We start from the raw sequence: 16,383 nt of genomic DNA, 5'->3' as shown, positions 1-16,383 counted from the left end.
TTGCATGTTTGGGAGTGTTGTTAGGGAGTGTTGTTAACTGTCTGGGGTTGGATGCAGAGTAAGAGAGTACATGTGAACTGGTGGAAACATGCATATTCTACACCTTCTGTGACCAGGGGTCAGTGGTTCCTCTGCTATTCATGCATCAGACGTGAGAGGGTGGGTGAGCTGTTTGTGAAACAACAGTTTGACTTGAAGCATGTAGTGTCTGGGGGGAGTAGTGAGCTGAATGTACGGGGCTGCACTCGTGAGACATCTGACCTTTGTGTTTTGTGACTTTTGTGTGGTATATATTGTATATTGTATGTATCCATGGTGATAGACAATTCCATGTATATTAGGGCTGCACGATTAATAAAAAATAATAATAATCGCAATCTCGATTCATAGACCTATGCGATCTCATTTCTAAATGACGGCGAGTTATTTTTTTTATAATTCTTATTTATTATTATAATCTTTTTTTTAAAATAATGACGAAAAATAAGAATCGCATGAGAGAATCGTGATCTCAATTCTTAGAGAGAAAAATCGTGATTCACATTTTAGCTGTATATGTCAGTCCGTTAATGTTTGTATGTCTACTAGGGGGGTGTGCCAAGCAATTGGACCAAACAAGTAGCTGTGTATTTGTATGTGTTACAAATATTTCCTTTTTTTGTTTTGTTTGTTTGTTCCTGGTTTTCATCTAATCATTGTGAAATATGATCCATGCTGAGAGAACTGTGATCGATTGTTCAATACTGCTCTCATAAGGCTATGTTTCTTTAGCATGAGTACTGGTAGCAGAGATCATCAGGCTCATACCTGATACCTGAATAAGGTATGGGACAATATCCTACATACCTAAATTTGCATTATCTGAGAAACAATCTGTATACATTGGGTTGCATCATGTACTTACAAGAGGCAAGACGATACCTTCTGTAGCAATGATGAAGAAAGTCTCAGTCTACTGGTATTCTTCTAAATATTCATGGCTGGAGTTGGTGTTTATAGGTCAACGCGTTAGGAAAGTTGCATATATGCAAAGTTGAATGCTATGTAAAAGCAGTGCATGGCCTTGCCCCCTCCCCCCCCCCCCCCCCGATCTTAAACACAACATTTTGGAGGAGAGCAAGTAGAAAAGCGCATGGCAACATCTTCTGTTCTGGTTAAAAATGGGATGGGGCTGGCGGGGGGGGGGGGGGGGGCTGGTGTCTGGGTAGTGTAGAGGTCAAAGCATTCGCCTACCACTGCAGAGACCCGGGTTCAACGTTCCAACAAACACTATTACCAGTGGGGAATTAGTCCTGGTCGTTGCATTAGTGACTCCTACTGGTTGGTTGGGGCGTCTGTTCAGCAGGGAGGGGATCTGGGGGAGACATGTGGTAGAATACACCCTTCCCACACCGACAGAGGATCTCAGGATTCCCCATGACACACACAGGGAATTGGCAAAATTGGGGAGAACATTTAAAGAAATTGTGTTAATGTACTAAGCCAAATTCTATTTTGATTGATTGGCACATCCCTTGACGTCCAGACTATAATTGTGTGCGTGTGTGTGTGTGTGTGTGTGTGGTGTGGTGGGGGGGGGGGGGGGGGGGGGGGGTGGAGTTTAGGAACCTCTGTCTGTACTTGCTTTCCTTACTTGAGCCCTCCCGAGGGGACGGTGTGGCACTTCTTGTGCTCCAGCAGCTGCTCTGGCGTCTTCAGGAACTTGTGGCAGACGTCGCACTCGAACATGCGCGTGATGAGGTGGATCTGGAGGTGCCGCTCGTACATGCTGCGCGTCTTGCACACAAAGTTGCAGAACACGCACTCAAAGCCTGGAGCGAGAGAGAGAAAGAGGAGGGGGAGGGGATTTTCTGAAACATTTGAGGGGTATTTTGCTGATTCCCCCAACCTGGTCTATAATGACCCTAAAATCCTAAATATTGCAATGGTAATTAACGTGAAAGGTGGGCGTAGTCGAAAATGTCCAGAAATTAGGGATGCTCGATATTGGCTTTTTTACCGATACCGATATACCGATATAGTCCAACTCTTATTTCCGTTACCGATATCAACTGATATCAACCGATATATGCAGGGTTTCCCCCCCCCAAAAAATGGAATAATTTCAGGTAATTAACATTACATATCTCTTGTTGTGGAATTAACACAACATTATGCATACTTTTGACAATAAATAAAATCAGAATTTGTTCTTACTTGCTTGCCTGGGTAAATAAAGGTTATAGAAATGTAAAAAAAAATAAATAAAAAAAAAAAAAATATAATGTCCGATAATATCGGACATCCCTACCAGAAATAGACGGTGGGTTTATGCTGTATGCCTTTGTACACTGTCAACTTCAAGAACAGGAGTTAGCATTGTGGCAGAAGAGGAGGAAATGGACCCGGTGCAAAGGCAGTAAGGACAATGTATCTTGCGATTATGACCTTGTAATGGATGTTGTGTCACGTTTCAGCGGTGCTACTACAGGTTGCCTCAGGCAACACCAGCTGGCCACGATGTCCTCACCTTTTTCAGACTTTTCCTCTGCTCCTGATGATCCGAGTGGCTGCCGGAGCTGGATTGGCTGCCTGCAGAGGAAGGCGGGGCCAACAGGCTCTTGAGTTCTTCGTTACCGTGGTTGAGGTCCCCGCCCTCTGAGCTGTTGAGAGAGTCGCTGAGAGCCGAGAGAGACGAGGAGGTGCTCTTCGTCTCGCTCAGGGGGCTCCGCGAGTTCAGGCCTGGGTAGGAGAGAGGAGAGAGAGAGATGAGAGAGGAGACGGTGAGGGAAGGTCAAACTCACACACCAATCTCTGCATATCGGCGCCGGTCAGAGGGAGCTATGATGTTTCAACTAAACCTAGGAAAAGAATATGAAAACTACCATGATGCACAATAATCTCAGAGATACAAGATCATCTTCTGGTTTCCGATATTGGCATCAAGTTATCACTTCAGTATCAAAGAATTTCTCAAATCTGATGCCACAAGGAAACATGACAGAGAGCAAAGCAAAGGGACTTGATTTTATGAATTTCCAGAAGCACGTTAGATCTCTCTAATGGAGAAACATGGATTATATCTCAATACAATTTGTGTAGTGAGTAGTGACCCCACTGACCCCAAACTAATGGCCCTAAAAGTACTTGGCAGGATCCGGTTCTCTGTACCAGCTGAAGTTTAGAATTCAGAATCCAATTGGAAGTGAAAAAGTGTTGCTGGTGCATCCCTAACACACACACACACACACACACGCACACAGAGTTGATAAGCCGGCAGCCTGAGCTGCAGTATTGTGTCCTCTGTCTGAGGCCCCGCTGCCAGTCCAATCAAGAGGCAGTGTGCTTTTATTGATCCCCCACTCTCTCTCAGCCTGAGATTCACTGGAATAGAGGAAGAGAGAGAGAGAGAGAGAGAGAGAGAGAGAGAGAGAGAGAGAGAGAGAGAGAGAGAGAGAGAGAGAGAGAGAGAGAGAGAGAGAGAGAGAGAGAGAGAGAGAGAGAGAGAGAGAGAGAGAGAGAGAGAGAGAGAGAGAGAAAGAGAGAGGAAGAGAGAGAGAAAGAGAGAGGAAGACAGAGGGAGAGAGAGAGGAAGACTGAGAGGGAGGGAGAGAGGGAGGGGTGAGGAGCTAGGGTCACGGCCAAGAGAGCTAAGATGGCGGGAGCATCTCAGGGCACGGCAGAACAAAGGGCATTCACTCAGGAAGGAGGCAGGGCTGCCGTGGGCTTGTAAAATGGCTGACGTTAGCTAACCTCGCGGTTTAATGCACATACACACATGCACACGCACACACACACACACACACCTCGAGTCCAGGTCCAAGACGTACGCGGGAAGCCAGACAATGAACGGTTGATTTGCATATGTGCACATACGGGCACAAACACACGTGGTCAAAGGAGGACATACCGTTATTTTATAGTTGTATTCGAATGGCAAGGCGGAGAGGCAGACAGGTGAACACAGAGCATCCTTCTGGATGAGAGGCAGACAGGTGAACACAGAGCATCCTTCTGGATGAGAGGCAGACAGGTGAACACAGAGCATCCTTCTGGATGAGAGGCAGACAGGTGAACACAGAGCATCCTTCTGGATGAGAGGCAGACAGGTGAACACAGAGCATCCTTCTGGATGAGAGGCAGACAGGTGAACACAGAGCATCCTTCTGGATGAGAGGCAGACAGGTGAACACAGAGCATCCTTCTGGATGAGAGGAAGACAGGTGAACACAGAGCATCCTTCTGGATGAGAGGCAGACAGGTGAACACAGAGCATCCTTCTGGATGAGAGGCAGACAGGTGAACACAGAGCATCCTTCTGGATGAGAGGCAGACAGGTGAACACAGAGCATCCTTCTGGATGAGAGGCAGACAGGTGAACACAGAGCATCCTTCTGGATGAGAGGCAGACAGGTGAACACAGAGCATCCTTCTGGATGAGAGGAAGACAGGTGAACACAGAGCATCCTTCTGGATGAGAGGCAGACAGGTGAACACAGAGCATCCTTCTGGATGAGAGGCAGACAGGTGAACACAGAGCATCCTTCTGGATGAGAGGCAGACAGGTGAACACAGAGCATCCTTCTGGATGAGAGGCAGACAGGTGAACACAGAGCATCCTTCTGGATGAGAGGCAGACAGGTGAACACAGAGCATCCTTCTGGATGAGAGGCAGACAGGTGAACACAGAGCATCCTTCTGGATGAGAGGCAGACAGGTGAACACAGAGCATCCTTCTGGATGAGAGGCAGACAGGTGAACACAGAGCATCCTTCTGGATGAGAGGCAGACAGGTGAACACAGAGCATCCTTCTGGATGAGAGGCAGACAGGTGAACACAGAGCATCCTTCTGGATGAGAGGCAGACAGGTGAACACAGAGCATCCTTCCGAAGGCCACATTGAATCAGTTCCCCGAGTCTCTTATCTATTGCAGTACTTAACATCTGCTAAGCCGACTAATCACACAGAACGTGACTGAATGAAAATAAAAAAAGGTGGTTCTCAAAAGTAGATAGGCTTTGACCATGAGAAAAATCCATCGCTTTCCACATTAAAATTAAAAAGATATTCCAATAGTTATTTTACAGTGTACCTTCAGTACAAGTGTACAGCAAGTGTGCATTCATTGTCTATGAATGAGAGCGCGGGGCCAGAAGCCTCCCAGCGCTCCCACAGCTGTTAGTAGCAACTAGTGAGCCTGGCTAGACCTCTGCCTGCCCCCCCCTGCTGAGGAGGTTCTACCAGACTGACCCAGGGCCCATGTGGTGGTGGACACCAGCCTGCACTCAGGGGTTGCTTTGAGCCGCTCTGACACCTGCTGCTGAGCTCAGACCTGCCTGGGGGTGTCCGGGGCCCACCGGCTAACCACATAACCAGCCTTTTCCAGCCTGGCTAGATGCCCCTCTCTCTGGGTGGCGGTGTCTCATTGATCTGTTCGTAGTGCTGGGACCTCGCCAGGCAGGGAGCAGGTATACAGGGAACCTAATGAGTAGGACCTTAAAGGGGATATATTATCCTATACAATTGTTTACGACTTCCTTCCTTTAAATTTTTTTTTTTTTTATCAAATCCTTCTCTGCCTGGATACTCCACACCCAAGAGTAAAACACTTTTACAAACTGAACAGTACATCAGATAGGCAGTGTTCCTGTCTCAAAAAAGCACAGCTAATTGATTAATTAAAGCAAATTTATTTATTTCTTGTGTCCCCGGTGTGACATCCCAATTCCTCCCGAAAAAGGTTTTACCGTATGTGATCATGGGTGTAATTTATAGTCCTAAAACTATACCTAAAACTGTCCCCACCACTTTTTTTTTTATCCACTTTTCTCCCCATTTTCTATTTTTCTCCCATCCCAATTTCGTATTATCCAATTCTTCCCTCCCCTGTCTTGAACGTTGCTAGACTATGCCTCCCACAGGTCGGTTGTAGTGAGGACAGAAGCCTTGCATCACGTGTCCCCTCCAGTACACGAGGAGGCAGCCTGTCGCATCTTTTCACCGCAGCAGCTCGAGCTCTCAGTGGCGAGGAGTAACGTGTGGGAGGCTCACGCTGCCCCCGATACTTCCTGCTTCCGCCGCACCCGGCGTCACCAAACCGACCTGTAGGAGTCGCTGTCCACAACGTCAAATCCCCACCCACCGGCTTTCCCACCCTCTAACACTTGCCAATTGTGTTAGTATGAACGACCGGCCAGCCGGTAGCAACGCAGAGAGCTGGGCTCGAACCCAGCGTCTCCTGCGTTAGAGGCGAGCGCCTTGCCCACTGCGCCAATCAGCCGCCCGCTGTCCCCACCACTTCTGATACTAATTGCACATGTCTTTAAATCAAATATAATTTCCATTGGATCTACAAAGGGTTAACTCCCTTTGTTACCCCGGACCTGCACAAGCTGCTGCGCCAAAATAAGTACAATGGGGCTCTATGGAGAAACCATGGCACTTCCCTGACTAAAAGTTGTTTCAAACGAAAACGGCTGGATGTCATTTTGCCAGATCAGCATGGCTGTGAGTGTGAGTCTTTCACCTTTTACATATCTAGCTTTGGCATGGATTGATTGTTTAGATCGCTAGCATGGCTAACAAATGCAAATATATTGTAGTCTGCCCCGTTGTTCTGACCAGGATTTACATTCCTTTCTGCCTCGGGTCTGCGCGTGCATATTTGTCATGACGTCGGCAGCGAACAGGTCTATATGCAGTGACGTGAGTGCAGTTTGGATGAATAAGAAACAGCACAGTGCAGAGAGCTTGAACTTGAAGATTAGCTAACATTAACAGATAGCTAGCTGGCAAACTACATGTTATGAGTGTGTGCTGCAGGGTGATTCTGTGCGTCACTTCGGACTTGGCTAACATTAACTGTTCTTCTCATGTTGACATTAGACTTGTTGTTGGCCAAATAAGAGGAACATTTATTAAAATAATAAAAATCATTCTTCCAGGATTGCTAGTTTGTTGTTCCGTCTTCCTCAGTTTCAAATCCCATCTGTTGTGGCTATGGGGTTACTGTAGTTAACATTACAATTAATTATTTTCTGATTGAACCTCCTGCAAATATTTTCTCTTAATTCAGCAGTCTGGATCAACATCATGGACGTCAAGAAAAAGAGACATAAAGTCTTATTTCTTGGTAAATGTAAGTAGGTATGTAGTATGTAGTAATAAGCTGAGTAAACTCTGTAGACAACATTTTCCAGTCAGCACATACTTGGTGAGTTAACTTATTATCTAGAGAGAGAGAGAGAGAGAGAGACAATATATACAGACAAACAGCAAAGGAGGCACAACTGAAATTGACTACAAACAAACCAAAAACTGCAACAAATAACAGCTGGTTTGATACAGATTGTAAAATCATTAGAAAAAAAATTAGAATGCTATCAAATCAAAAACACAGAGACCCCAATAATGCTGATGTACGCTTTCTCTACTGTGAGACCCTAAAACTCTACAAACGTACACTCAGAATAAAAAAACAACAATATGACAAACAGCAACTGACACTAATTGAGGAGGCAATCAATACAAACAACTTTTGGCAACATTGGAAACACATAAACAAACCACAAAACCAGCAATAGGCTATACAGAACAGTGATATATGGACAACCCATTTTAAAACACTATATAACTGTTCAAATTGATGGAAACACAGAACAATCTCAAATTCTTGAAAGATTTACTAAATTGGAGCTCGCCATAAAAGACAATCAAAATCCATTAGACTCCCCAATTATTGAGCAGGAACTGCTTAAGAAACTACAAACTCTTAAATCTAAAAAGGTTTGTGGACCTGATGGCATCTTGAATGAGATGATGAAAAATATGAACAAGAAATTCCAATTGGCTATATTAAAACTATTCAATTTGGTCCTGAGTGTAGGATATTTTCCTGACATCTGGAATCACGGACTCATAACCCCAATCTATAAAAGCGGAGACAAATTTGACCCTAATAATTACAGAGGCATCTGTGTGAACAGTAATCTGGGGAAGGTTTTCTGTAGTATTATGAATACCAGACTTTTAAACTTCCTTACCAAGCACAATGTCTTGAGTAAAAGCCTAATTGGATTTATACCAAAACACAGCACAACCGATCATATCTACACCCTACATACCCTAATTGATAAACATATAAACCAAAATAAAACCAAAATATATGCCTGTTTTATTGACTTCCAAAAGGCTTTTGATTATATTTGGCATACAGGACTGTTCTATAACGTTATAGAGAGTGGTGTAGGGGGTAAAACATATGATATTATTAAATCAATGTACTCTGGTAATATGTGCAGCGTAAAAATTGGCAAAAAAATAACAGAATTCTTTACCCAAGGGCGAGGCGTTCGTCAGGCCTGCAACCTCAGCCCGGCACTCTTCAATATCTATATTAATGAATTGGCTAATATACTAGAAAAGTCCTCTGCCCCCGGTGTAAGTCTCCACAATCGGGAAGTGAAATGCCTGCTCTTTGCAGATGACCTGGTTGTGTTGTCCCCCACAGCAGACGGCCTACAGCAGAGCCTGGACCTGCTAGCTAGAGCATTACTGTCAGACCTGGGCCCTGGCAGTAAACCCCAAAAAGACCAAAATAATGATATTCCAAAACATGGTACAAAACATGTAGAGTACTGCACACATAGAGTAGAGTACTGCACACATTACACCTATTTAGGCCTAAAACTAAGTTCAACTGGACATTTTAAGAAAGCAGTCAATGAGCTGAGAGGGAAAGCACGCAGGGCTTTCTATGCCATAAAAAGAAATATACAAACAGAAATACCAATTCGAATCTGGTTAAAATTAATTGAATGTGTTATTGAACCAATTGCACTCTATGGCAGTGAGGTGTGGGGTCCACTTACAAAACAAGACTTTACCCAATGGGACAAACACCCCATTGAGACCCTGCATGCAGAGTTCTGTAAGATTCTCCTACATGTCCAGAGGAAAACTACAAACAATGCATGCAGGGCAGAATTAGGCCGTTACCCACTAATACTAAAAATACAAAAAAGAGCAATTCACTTTTGGACACACCTAAAACAAAGTGACCCCCTCTCGTACCACTATCAAGCCCTGCAGTGCCAAGAGCTGAGGAGCAGCAGGAACCCCCTTACCCAGCTGGTCCTGAGTCCACAAACCTTCTCTCTTAACACACCCCAGGAACAGAACACATCACCAATCAGAATAAATCAAATTACTACACAGCTAAAACAAAACTACATCACCTATTGGAAAACACAAACAAAAGCACAGAGCAAAATGCAGTGCTATCTGGCTCTAAATCGACAGTACACCATAGCAGATTATTTGAGCATGGTGACTGATCAACAACTAAAAAGAACCTTGACAAAATACAGACTGAGTGAGCACAGCCTCACTGTTGAAAAGGGAAGGCACAGGAAAACCTGGCTTCCTGCAGAGCAAAGGCTGTGCTGTCATTGCATCCTCAGTGAGCCTGAAACTGAGTTGCACTTCCTCACCAAATGTGAAAAATATAAATATATTAGAGAAACGCATTTAAAAAAATTTGAACTAATAACAAAAGGTTTTCTTGCACTACCAGATACAGGAAAACTACCAGTCCTACTAGGGGAGGACTCAACAAGCTGTGAGCTAGCAGCAGCCTATGTTGCTGCCTGCCATAGACTGAGGGACAGTGAGTGACAGTCACCTGACATGTTTATGCCATAATATTTTATGTTCTATTTTATGATGATAATTTTTGTATGTACTATGACATTAATATGTGTTTGACATACAAGTTGCGTCATGCCAATAAAGCCATTTGAATTGAATTGAGAGAGAGAGAGAGAGAGAGAGAGAGAGAGAGAGAGAGAGAGAGAGAGAGAGAGAGAGAGAGAGAGAGGGGTGACTAGGGAAGCATTTAAACTGTGAGTTTAATGATATGTAATGTTAACCTCTTAACAGGTGGGCCAAGAAGTGGCAAAACAATTTTATATATTTTTTTTTACTTGAACTTGAGGACTGCATACTTTTTGTTGCAAAGCTTGGCTTTATACTTTATACTTATAGCACATGCATGAGCCTGGTCTCTTTTGAAAGGTAACATTCTGAAGTTTCTAAGGCAAAAAAGGATAATCATGTTTAGTGCTAATGAAATAGAGTAAAAGAGGTTTGAACTTGAGTTAAACTTGTGTACTCGCATCTCTTTAGTGGTTGCCAGATTTCTGTTTTTTAGTTCCAGCATAGAGGCTTGAGCTGGAAAACACAGCTGTTCCATAGCCTGAAGTCGTATGTAGTACAGGTCCAAATTTATTATTTATTTTTTTAAATTTTTTAAATTAGTGCTTGAGAAAGGTTTTTAGTAAACCTTGTATAAAAATAAAATAAAAAGCGAGCAACTCCAAAATGGATATCCACCTCTGTGCGTTCTGAAGATTAGGTCACAACAAATTTTCGTCAACTTTCACCTACTTCCTCTATTCGCACCCCCCCACATGGGGTATCGTTCGAAGCGGACACCCGTTGGCTACAACGCTGACCAATCATTTTCACCATCAGCAGTGATTGGTCAGTTATCGAGCGTATACAGTCAGACGTGGTCATTTAACGCGCAACCTGTAAAAAGACGCTCGCCTGACATATCGTCATGTAACTCGAGAACAGAGGCACGGAATTGGTCGAATTGGTGTTCGAAAGGCGGCAAATTCATGTTTCGAACGGTATATTACATGATCTGCGAAAAATGCAGCTCGAGCCGGTAGACGCTCGCAAAGTCCTGCGCACGGGCATGCCGGCCCCCCACCTGTTAAGAGGTTAATTTCTACATTTGTTAGACCCCCCGCCAAATGTATGTCCCCACCACTCCTCAGATGAAACCTATATCCTTGCGACTAGTTGCTTTAACATCAATTAAACATGAAGAGCCTTGAGAGGATTGTTTTAAACCATGTCCTTAGGGAAGTGCAACATAAACTTGACTCCTTACAATTGACATGGAATGAGAATTGGAGCAGTACGGAGGATTTTGTAAATGCTGCATAATATTAATTGTTATCTTGATCTGCCCAAACGATGTGCTTGTGTTCTTTTTGAGGATTTTTAATCAGCAGTTAATACGACCAGACCCCATAATATGATGGACAGATGACTGCAGTGAGGAGTAAATGGCCTTTTCCAGTGTTTAGCATTGTTTTCTAGCTATGTGGGTTTATATTAATGGGGTCTATGTCTCTAATTCTCATTTTGGCGCATTCTTCCAATTCACATCTCACAATATTCTCCCTCACTGAATTGAGTAATCTGAAACTTAGCGTATCTTTGACGTCAAACAATTCTCATCTGCATAATAACGCCCGGCCCCTCTATGTTTGTTGCCACCAGGCGCACACACTGTGGTTGGAGCCACTGCCCGCAATCTACCTTTATTTAGTGCAGACCGCAAGGAAGGAAGTGCAGTGAGTTAGCCTAACGTTAGCCTAACGTAAATAGTATGAGCAAAACACGCAGGACATGTGCTGCTTCCGAAATGCTCCCGCTGTTTCTATGTGCAGTGAAAAGTGAAAGTGCTTTGCATCCTAGACTAGTCATTCATTTACATGGTAAACTAACGTTAGCGGCTAGCTAGCTAAATAGCCACGCTGATGATGACAGAGAGAGACAGAGAGAGAACACAGCTAGCATGGGTGGGGGCTATCGGGGGAGGGAGGCGTCTCTGTGTGTTCAAGTTTCAAGTTTCTTTAATAGTTGTCATACAGAAGTACAGAATACTTTTATACAAAATGCTTCTTACTGTTGCGCTCCAGAGACTGTGCAAGACAAGATAAGTATGAAATAAAATAACATAGTAAAATTAGAAGTAAAAAAAATTAGGTCACAGTGTTCAGTTTAGACATATGTACAATGTTCGATGCAGAATCGATGCAGAATAGACGTAGTTACCATACAATATACAATACTGTGCAGTGTACTAATATACAATACTATATAGTGCAAGGCAGAAATGGAGAAATGGGACGAGGTGCAATTTAGGTACAATTCACAGTAGGTGTACGAGTTGTAGTGCAAATCCTTTATCAATAAATATAAAGTGTAAGTGTGTTTGTGTGTGCGCACTGCATATTTTTTTTCTGTATTAGGTTCACTTTGACGATAGTAGAGTAGTATGGGCGGAGCTACAGGTGGGGGTCTGTCACTCAAATCGCATTCCGAGTAAGAGCGGAGCCCAGCCACAAACAGCTTGAAATCTTGAAGTGGGAAAATGCTGCTTTATAGTACCGTAATTCTCGACGTGACCAAACCCGAAAATGTAAAAATCGAAATATTGCTTTTTTGACTGCATTGAAATGTTATTTATCTGTTCCCTTATTTGCTAAACTTAATACAACTTGTAAATTAGTTAATTCTTGTTATTTGTCCAACAGTATTGTGTCCCAATGCTGGTGGGAAGACTGTAATTAAACATTAAAACACCTGCGGCTTATAGTCCAGTGCGGCTTATATATGTACTAGGGCTGTCCCCGACTAAGGATTTGGATGGTCGACTAGGATTGGCCAAAATTTGCCGTTAGTCGACTGTTGGTCGACAAAAAAAAATTAAATAAAAGTATAATTTTTTATTTATTATTATTATAATTTTTTTAATTTGTTATCATTCCATACTGAAGGCTTCTTGTCATCTGCAAAAGCATGCAATTGGTCCATCTTGATATTTGTCTAGTCTAGTGTGTTCATTAGATGGGTGAAATCCTCTTTCAGTGCCTCTGTGCCTGTTTTCGTAGGCAGTTAGCCTCTGGTATGCGTGCCATTAGCGTTAGCCATGCTTCTATGCCTCTTTTCTTTTGGAAAGAATGATTAAAAAAAAAAAAAAAAAAAAAGTAAATATTTTGTTTTATTATTATATTCGACTAAGAGGTTGGCCAGTCGACTACGGCTCCTTTCGACCGATTAGTCGACTAATGGGGTTCCCAAAGTCGGGGTCGCAACCCAGTCAGGCCACTGAACTTAGAAGCAGGCCAGGACAGTGTTTCTAGTTGCAGCAGCGCAATAGTTAGAGATAACCTAGGTGGGGAACAACCAGGAGATCACTGCAACTCACACAAGTTGGAGAACTATCTCTCGCTCTCTCTCTCTCTCTCTTGCTCTCACACACACACACACACACACACACACAAAAGGAGCCGCATGTGATTGGTGGAGGCGGGACCCTTACAAAAAACTGTTGTTGCTAATCATTGACACATGCTAGCCTGTAATAATCCCCCCCAGAAAAATCTACTTTGCATTTGATATATTGCAAATATATGCCATCACACACACTGGCATTTAAAGGGTTAGAATTATAAAATTAATATGTGGTGTTATGATCAGGGCTGAAGTTGAATAAAAGATTGTATTATTTTCAATCTGACATTACAAAAAAACTGAAAATCTATCAAAATCAGTGTTGTTGCTAATCATACATATGCTAGCCTGTTTTTTAACAATAATTTGTGATGCCATCACAAACACTGGCATTTAATAAATAAATTAAAATAAATAAAACAAATAAAAAAATGCCTGCACCAGAATGCAGGAAATGAAGTCTTTGTAACAAGAAATGTCCTGGTGGGGGACCCCCAGACCCCCTGCTTAAAAAGTGGCCTGACTGGGGCTATATTTTGCACTATATTTCCTGGCCTGAATGATTTCCCCAGTCCGGCCCTGGTTAAAAGCCTCCAATACTTATTAATGTGTGTGCGTTTCAAGTTTCAAGTTTCTTTAATAGTTGTCATACAGAAGTACAGAATACTTTCATACAAAATGCTTCTTACTGTTACGCTCCAGAGACTGTGCTAGACAAGATAGTATCAAATAACATAGTATAGCATGTAATTTAGAAGTAGAAAATGAGGTCACAGTGTTCAGTATAGACATATGTACAATGTTCGATGCAGAACGTGTGCATGTTTCAACCATACATTTCCATTTATATATATATAAAAAAAAATTACCTCCTATAATAGTGGGGGTCGCGGCTCTCTGACCCCGTTATTTTTGGGTCGCGGCCTGAAAAGTTTGGGAACCCCACTAATCGATTAATAGGGGTCAGCCCTAATATGTACACATAGGTAATTCTATTTAGCTGCTGCGGCTTATATTCAGGTGCGGCTTATAGTGCAAAAATTACGGTACTTGATTAGAAATACAAAACAATGCATTAAAAAAAAAGAAACTTACAGATGTGTTCCATAGACTCACAGGAATTGTGTCAAATTTCCCAAATAGTGAAAGAAACAGTACAAAAACGCATGAGATAGTCAATATGTGCAGAAGAACTGGACAACAGCAAAATTGCATGACAATGCCCTGTGAGTCCTGAATGGTGAGGAAAGGGTAGGCAATTATTAGAGATTAGAGTATCACATCCCCTATTTAGTGTATACCAGCTGTTACCACCAAGCAGACGGTATACCGGTAGACCAGTCAGGGCTTGACATTAACTTTTTGACATTAACTTTTTGATATTTTACTTGTCCGAAAGCTAAACTTACTTGTCCGAAACTTACTTGTGAAAATAAAGGCCTATTAAAAAAATTATAAAACCGACAGATTTGGACAATCATTATGATTTAATAACTTAAATACTGTGTGTGTGGGGTATATACTGTATGATCAGTCCTCCAGCTCATCTTCACTCCCCATCAGCACCAGCTCATCTTCCTCATCTCCCCTCTCTCTTGATGACCAGGGGTTAAACCCTGGTCTACGCTAGGGCTGCACGATTTTGGGAAAATATCTAAGTGCGATTTTTCGGACAGATATTGCGATTGTGATAAAATTTGCGATTATAATTTTTTTTTATAGCAGCCCAACAGAGGTTTATTGGGAAATGTGGCTTGCATCTGGCCTACACGGTGGGTCTGCTCGGGACACCAAGCTTGGAAATGTTTCTTTTTACCTGGGAATCGATACCGGTACCTAACGGTACCTTTTTTCAGTACTTTACTCTCTCTCTGAAGTCTTAACTTCACAACACACAATCTTTCCAAATACCATATATGGGCGTGCACACACGCACACACCTGACCAGTACTGCACGGCTGAACAAACTACCAGTACTGCACGGCTGAACAAACTACCAGGACTGCACGGCTGAACAAACTACCAGTACTGCATGGCTGAACAAACTACCAGTACTGCACGGCTGAACAAACTACCAGGACTGCACGGCTGAACAAACTACCAGTACTGCATGGCTGAACAAACTACCAGTACTGCACGGCTGAACAAACTACCAGGACTGCACGGCTGAACAAACTACCAGTACTGCACGGCTGAACAAACTACCAGTACTGCACTTTCCCCCAGAGCCTAAATAACATTTCAGACAGCCAGATCCATACAAAGACTAGGCAAAACCTATTTTCCATAATATGGCCTCTTTAAAACAGGCTTCAAGCTTCCACTCAAAGAAAGCAGCTTGTGGCGGTCAGGTGGCGTAGCGGAGATTGTGCTCGTCACCAATGCAAGAGGCTGCGGTCTCGACTCCCGGAGTCAGCATTGCCTTGGCTTGGGCTGATCGTCATACTAACTCGTTTGGCTGGGTTAGGGGAGGGAAGCCGTGGGTGGGAAACTGGCGTTGTGGACAGCGACGCCTACATGTCAGGTCTGGGCGCTTGCTCAGCGGAGGCACGACTTGATGAAGGCAGCGTGACCTCCCACGAGTTACACTTCACCAATGAGAGTCCTCGCTGCCAGGTGAAAAAAGAGCTGCACGTGTCGGAGGAAGCGTGCGGATGACTTCAGGGTTCCCCTGTACCGACCAGTAGGAGAACATGCGCACAACAACCAGGTAGGGGAGGGCGGGAATTGGCACAACGACTAAATTGGGACAGGGAGAAAACAGAGAAAAATCGGAGAAAGAGAGGATTAAAATAAATAAATCAGCTTGTACGTGTTGGGGAGGAAGTGGGGACCGTCAGCACTACCATTCCTCTACCATGTGTGTGGTCTGTTGAGGCGTCCATCTTGCGTGGGTCTGGGGTAACTGCCAAGCTGGACTTAAAAGATGGCCACAGTGGCATCGTAAACCCAGCTCGTCTCCAAAGGACCCAAGGCCTATTGATTCCCCCCCCTCAGGCACGATAAGGGCCAGCCCTCTTAGATAAACAAGGCCACTGTGGCCTCAGACGGACCCCTCAGCTGTCTAGGCTGGACAATCCCACCCACACACACACACACACACACACACCCACACACACACACACACACACACACACACACACACACACACACACACACACACACACACACAGACACACACACACACACACACACACACACACACACACACACACACACACACACACACACTCGCAAAACGTCAGTGATAAACTGGACAAAGCTGTTTCAGACAAAAAACACAGATATCGACCCACAGGGCTACAGA

General features: G+C 43.6%; 1 protein-coding gene across 1 annotated transcript in view; it reads right to left on the bottom strand.

The window, feature by feature from the left end:
* The window catches only part of znf827 (zinc finger protein 827), a 309,120-nt gene that overhangs the window by 9,396 nt on the left and 283,341 nt on the right, over window positions 1–16,383 (bottom strand). The window contains 3 exon segments of the mRNA XM_084319389.1: window positions 1,634–1,811; window positions 2,510–2,540; window positions 2,543–2,721. Of these exon segments, the coding sequence (XP_084175515.1) occupies window positions 1,634–1,811; window positions 2,510–2,540; window positions 2,543–2,721 (388 nt within the window).

Source organism: Notolepis coatsorum (assembly GCF_963971535.1).
Source record: "Notolepis coatsorum genome assembly, chromosome: 7".
Classification (NCBI taxonomy): Eukaryota; Metazoa; Chordata; class Actinopteri; order Aulopiformes; family Paralepididae; genus Notolepis; species Notolepis coatsorum.
Note: the sequence above shows the minus strand (reverse complement) of the source record. Positions and strands in the feature narration are given on the sequence as shown.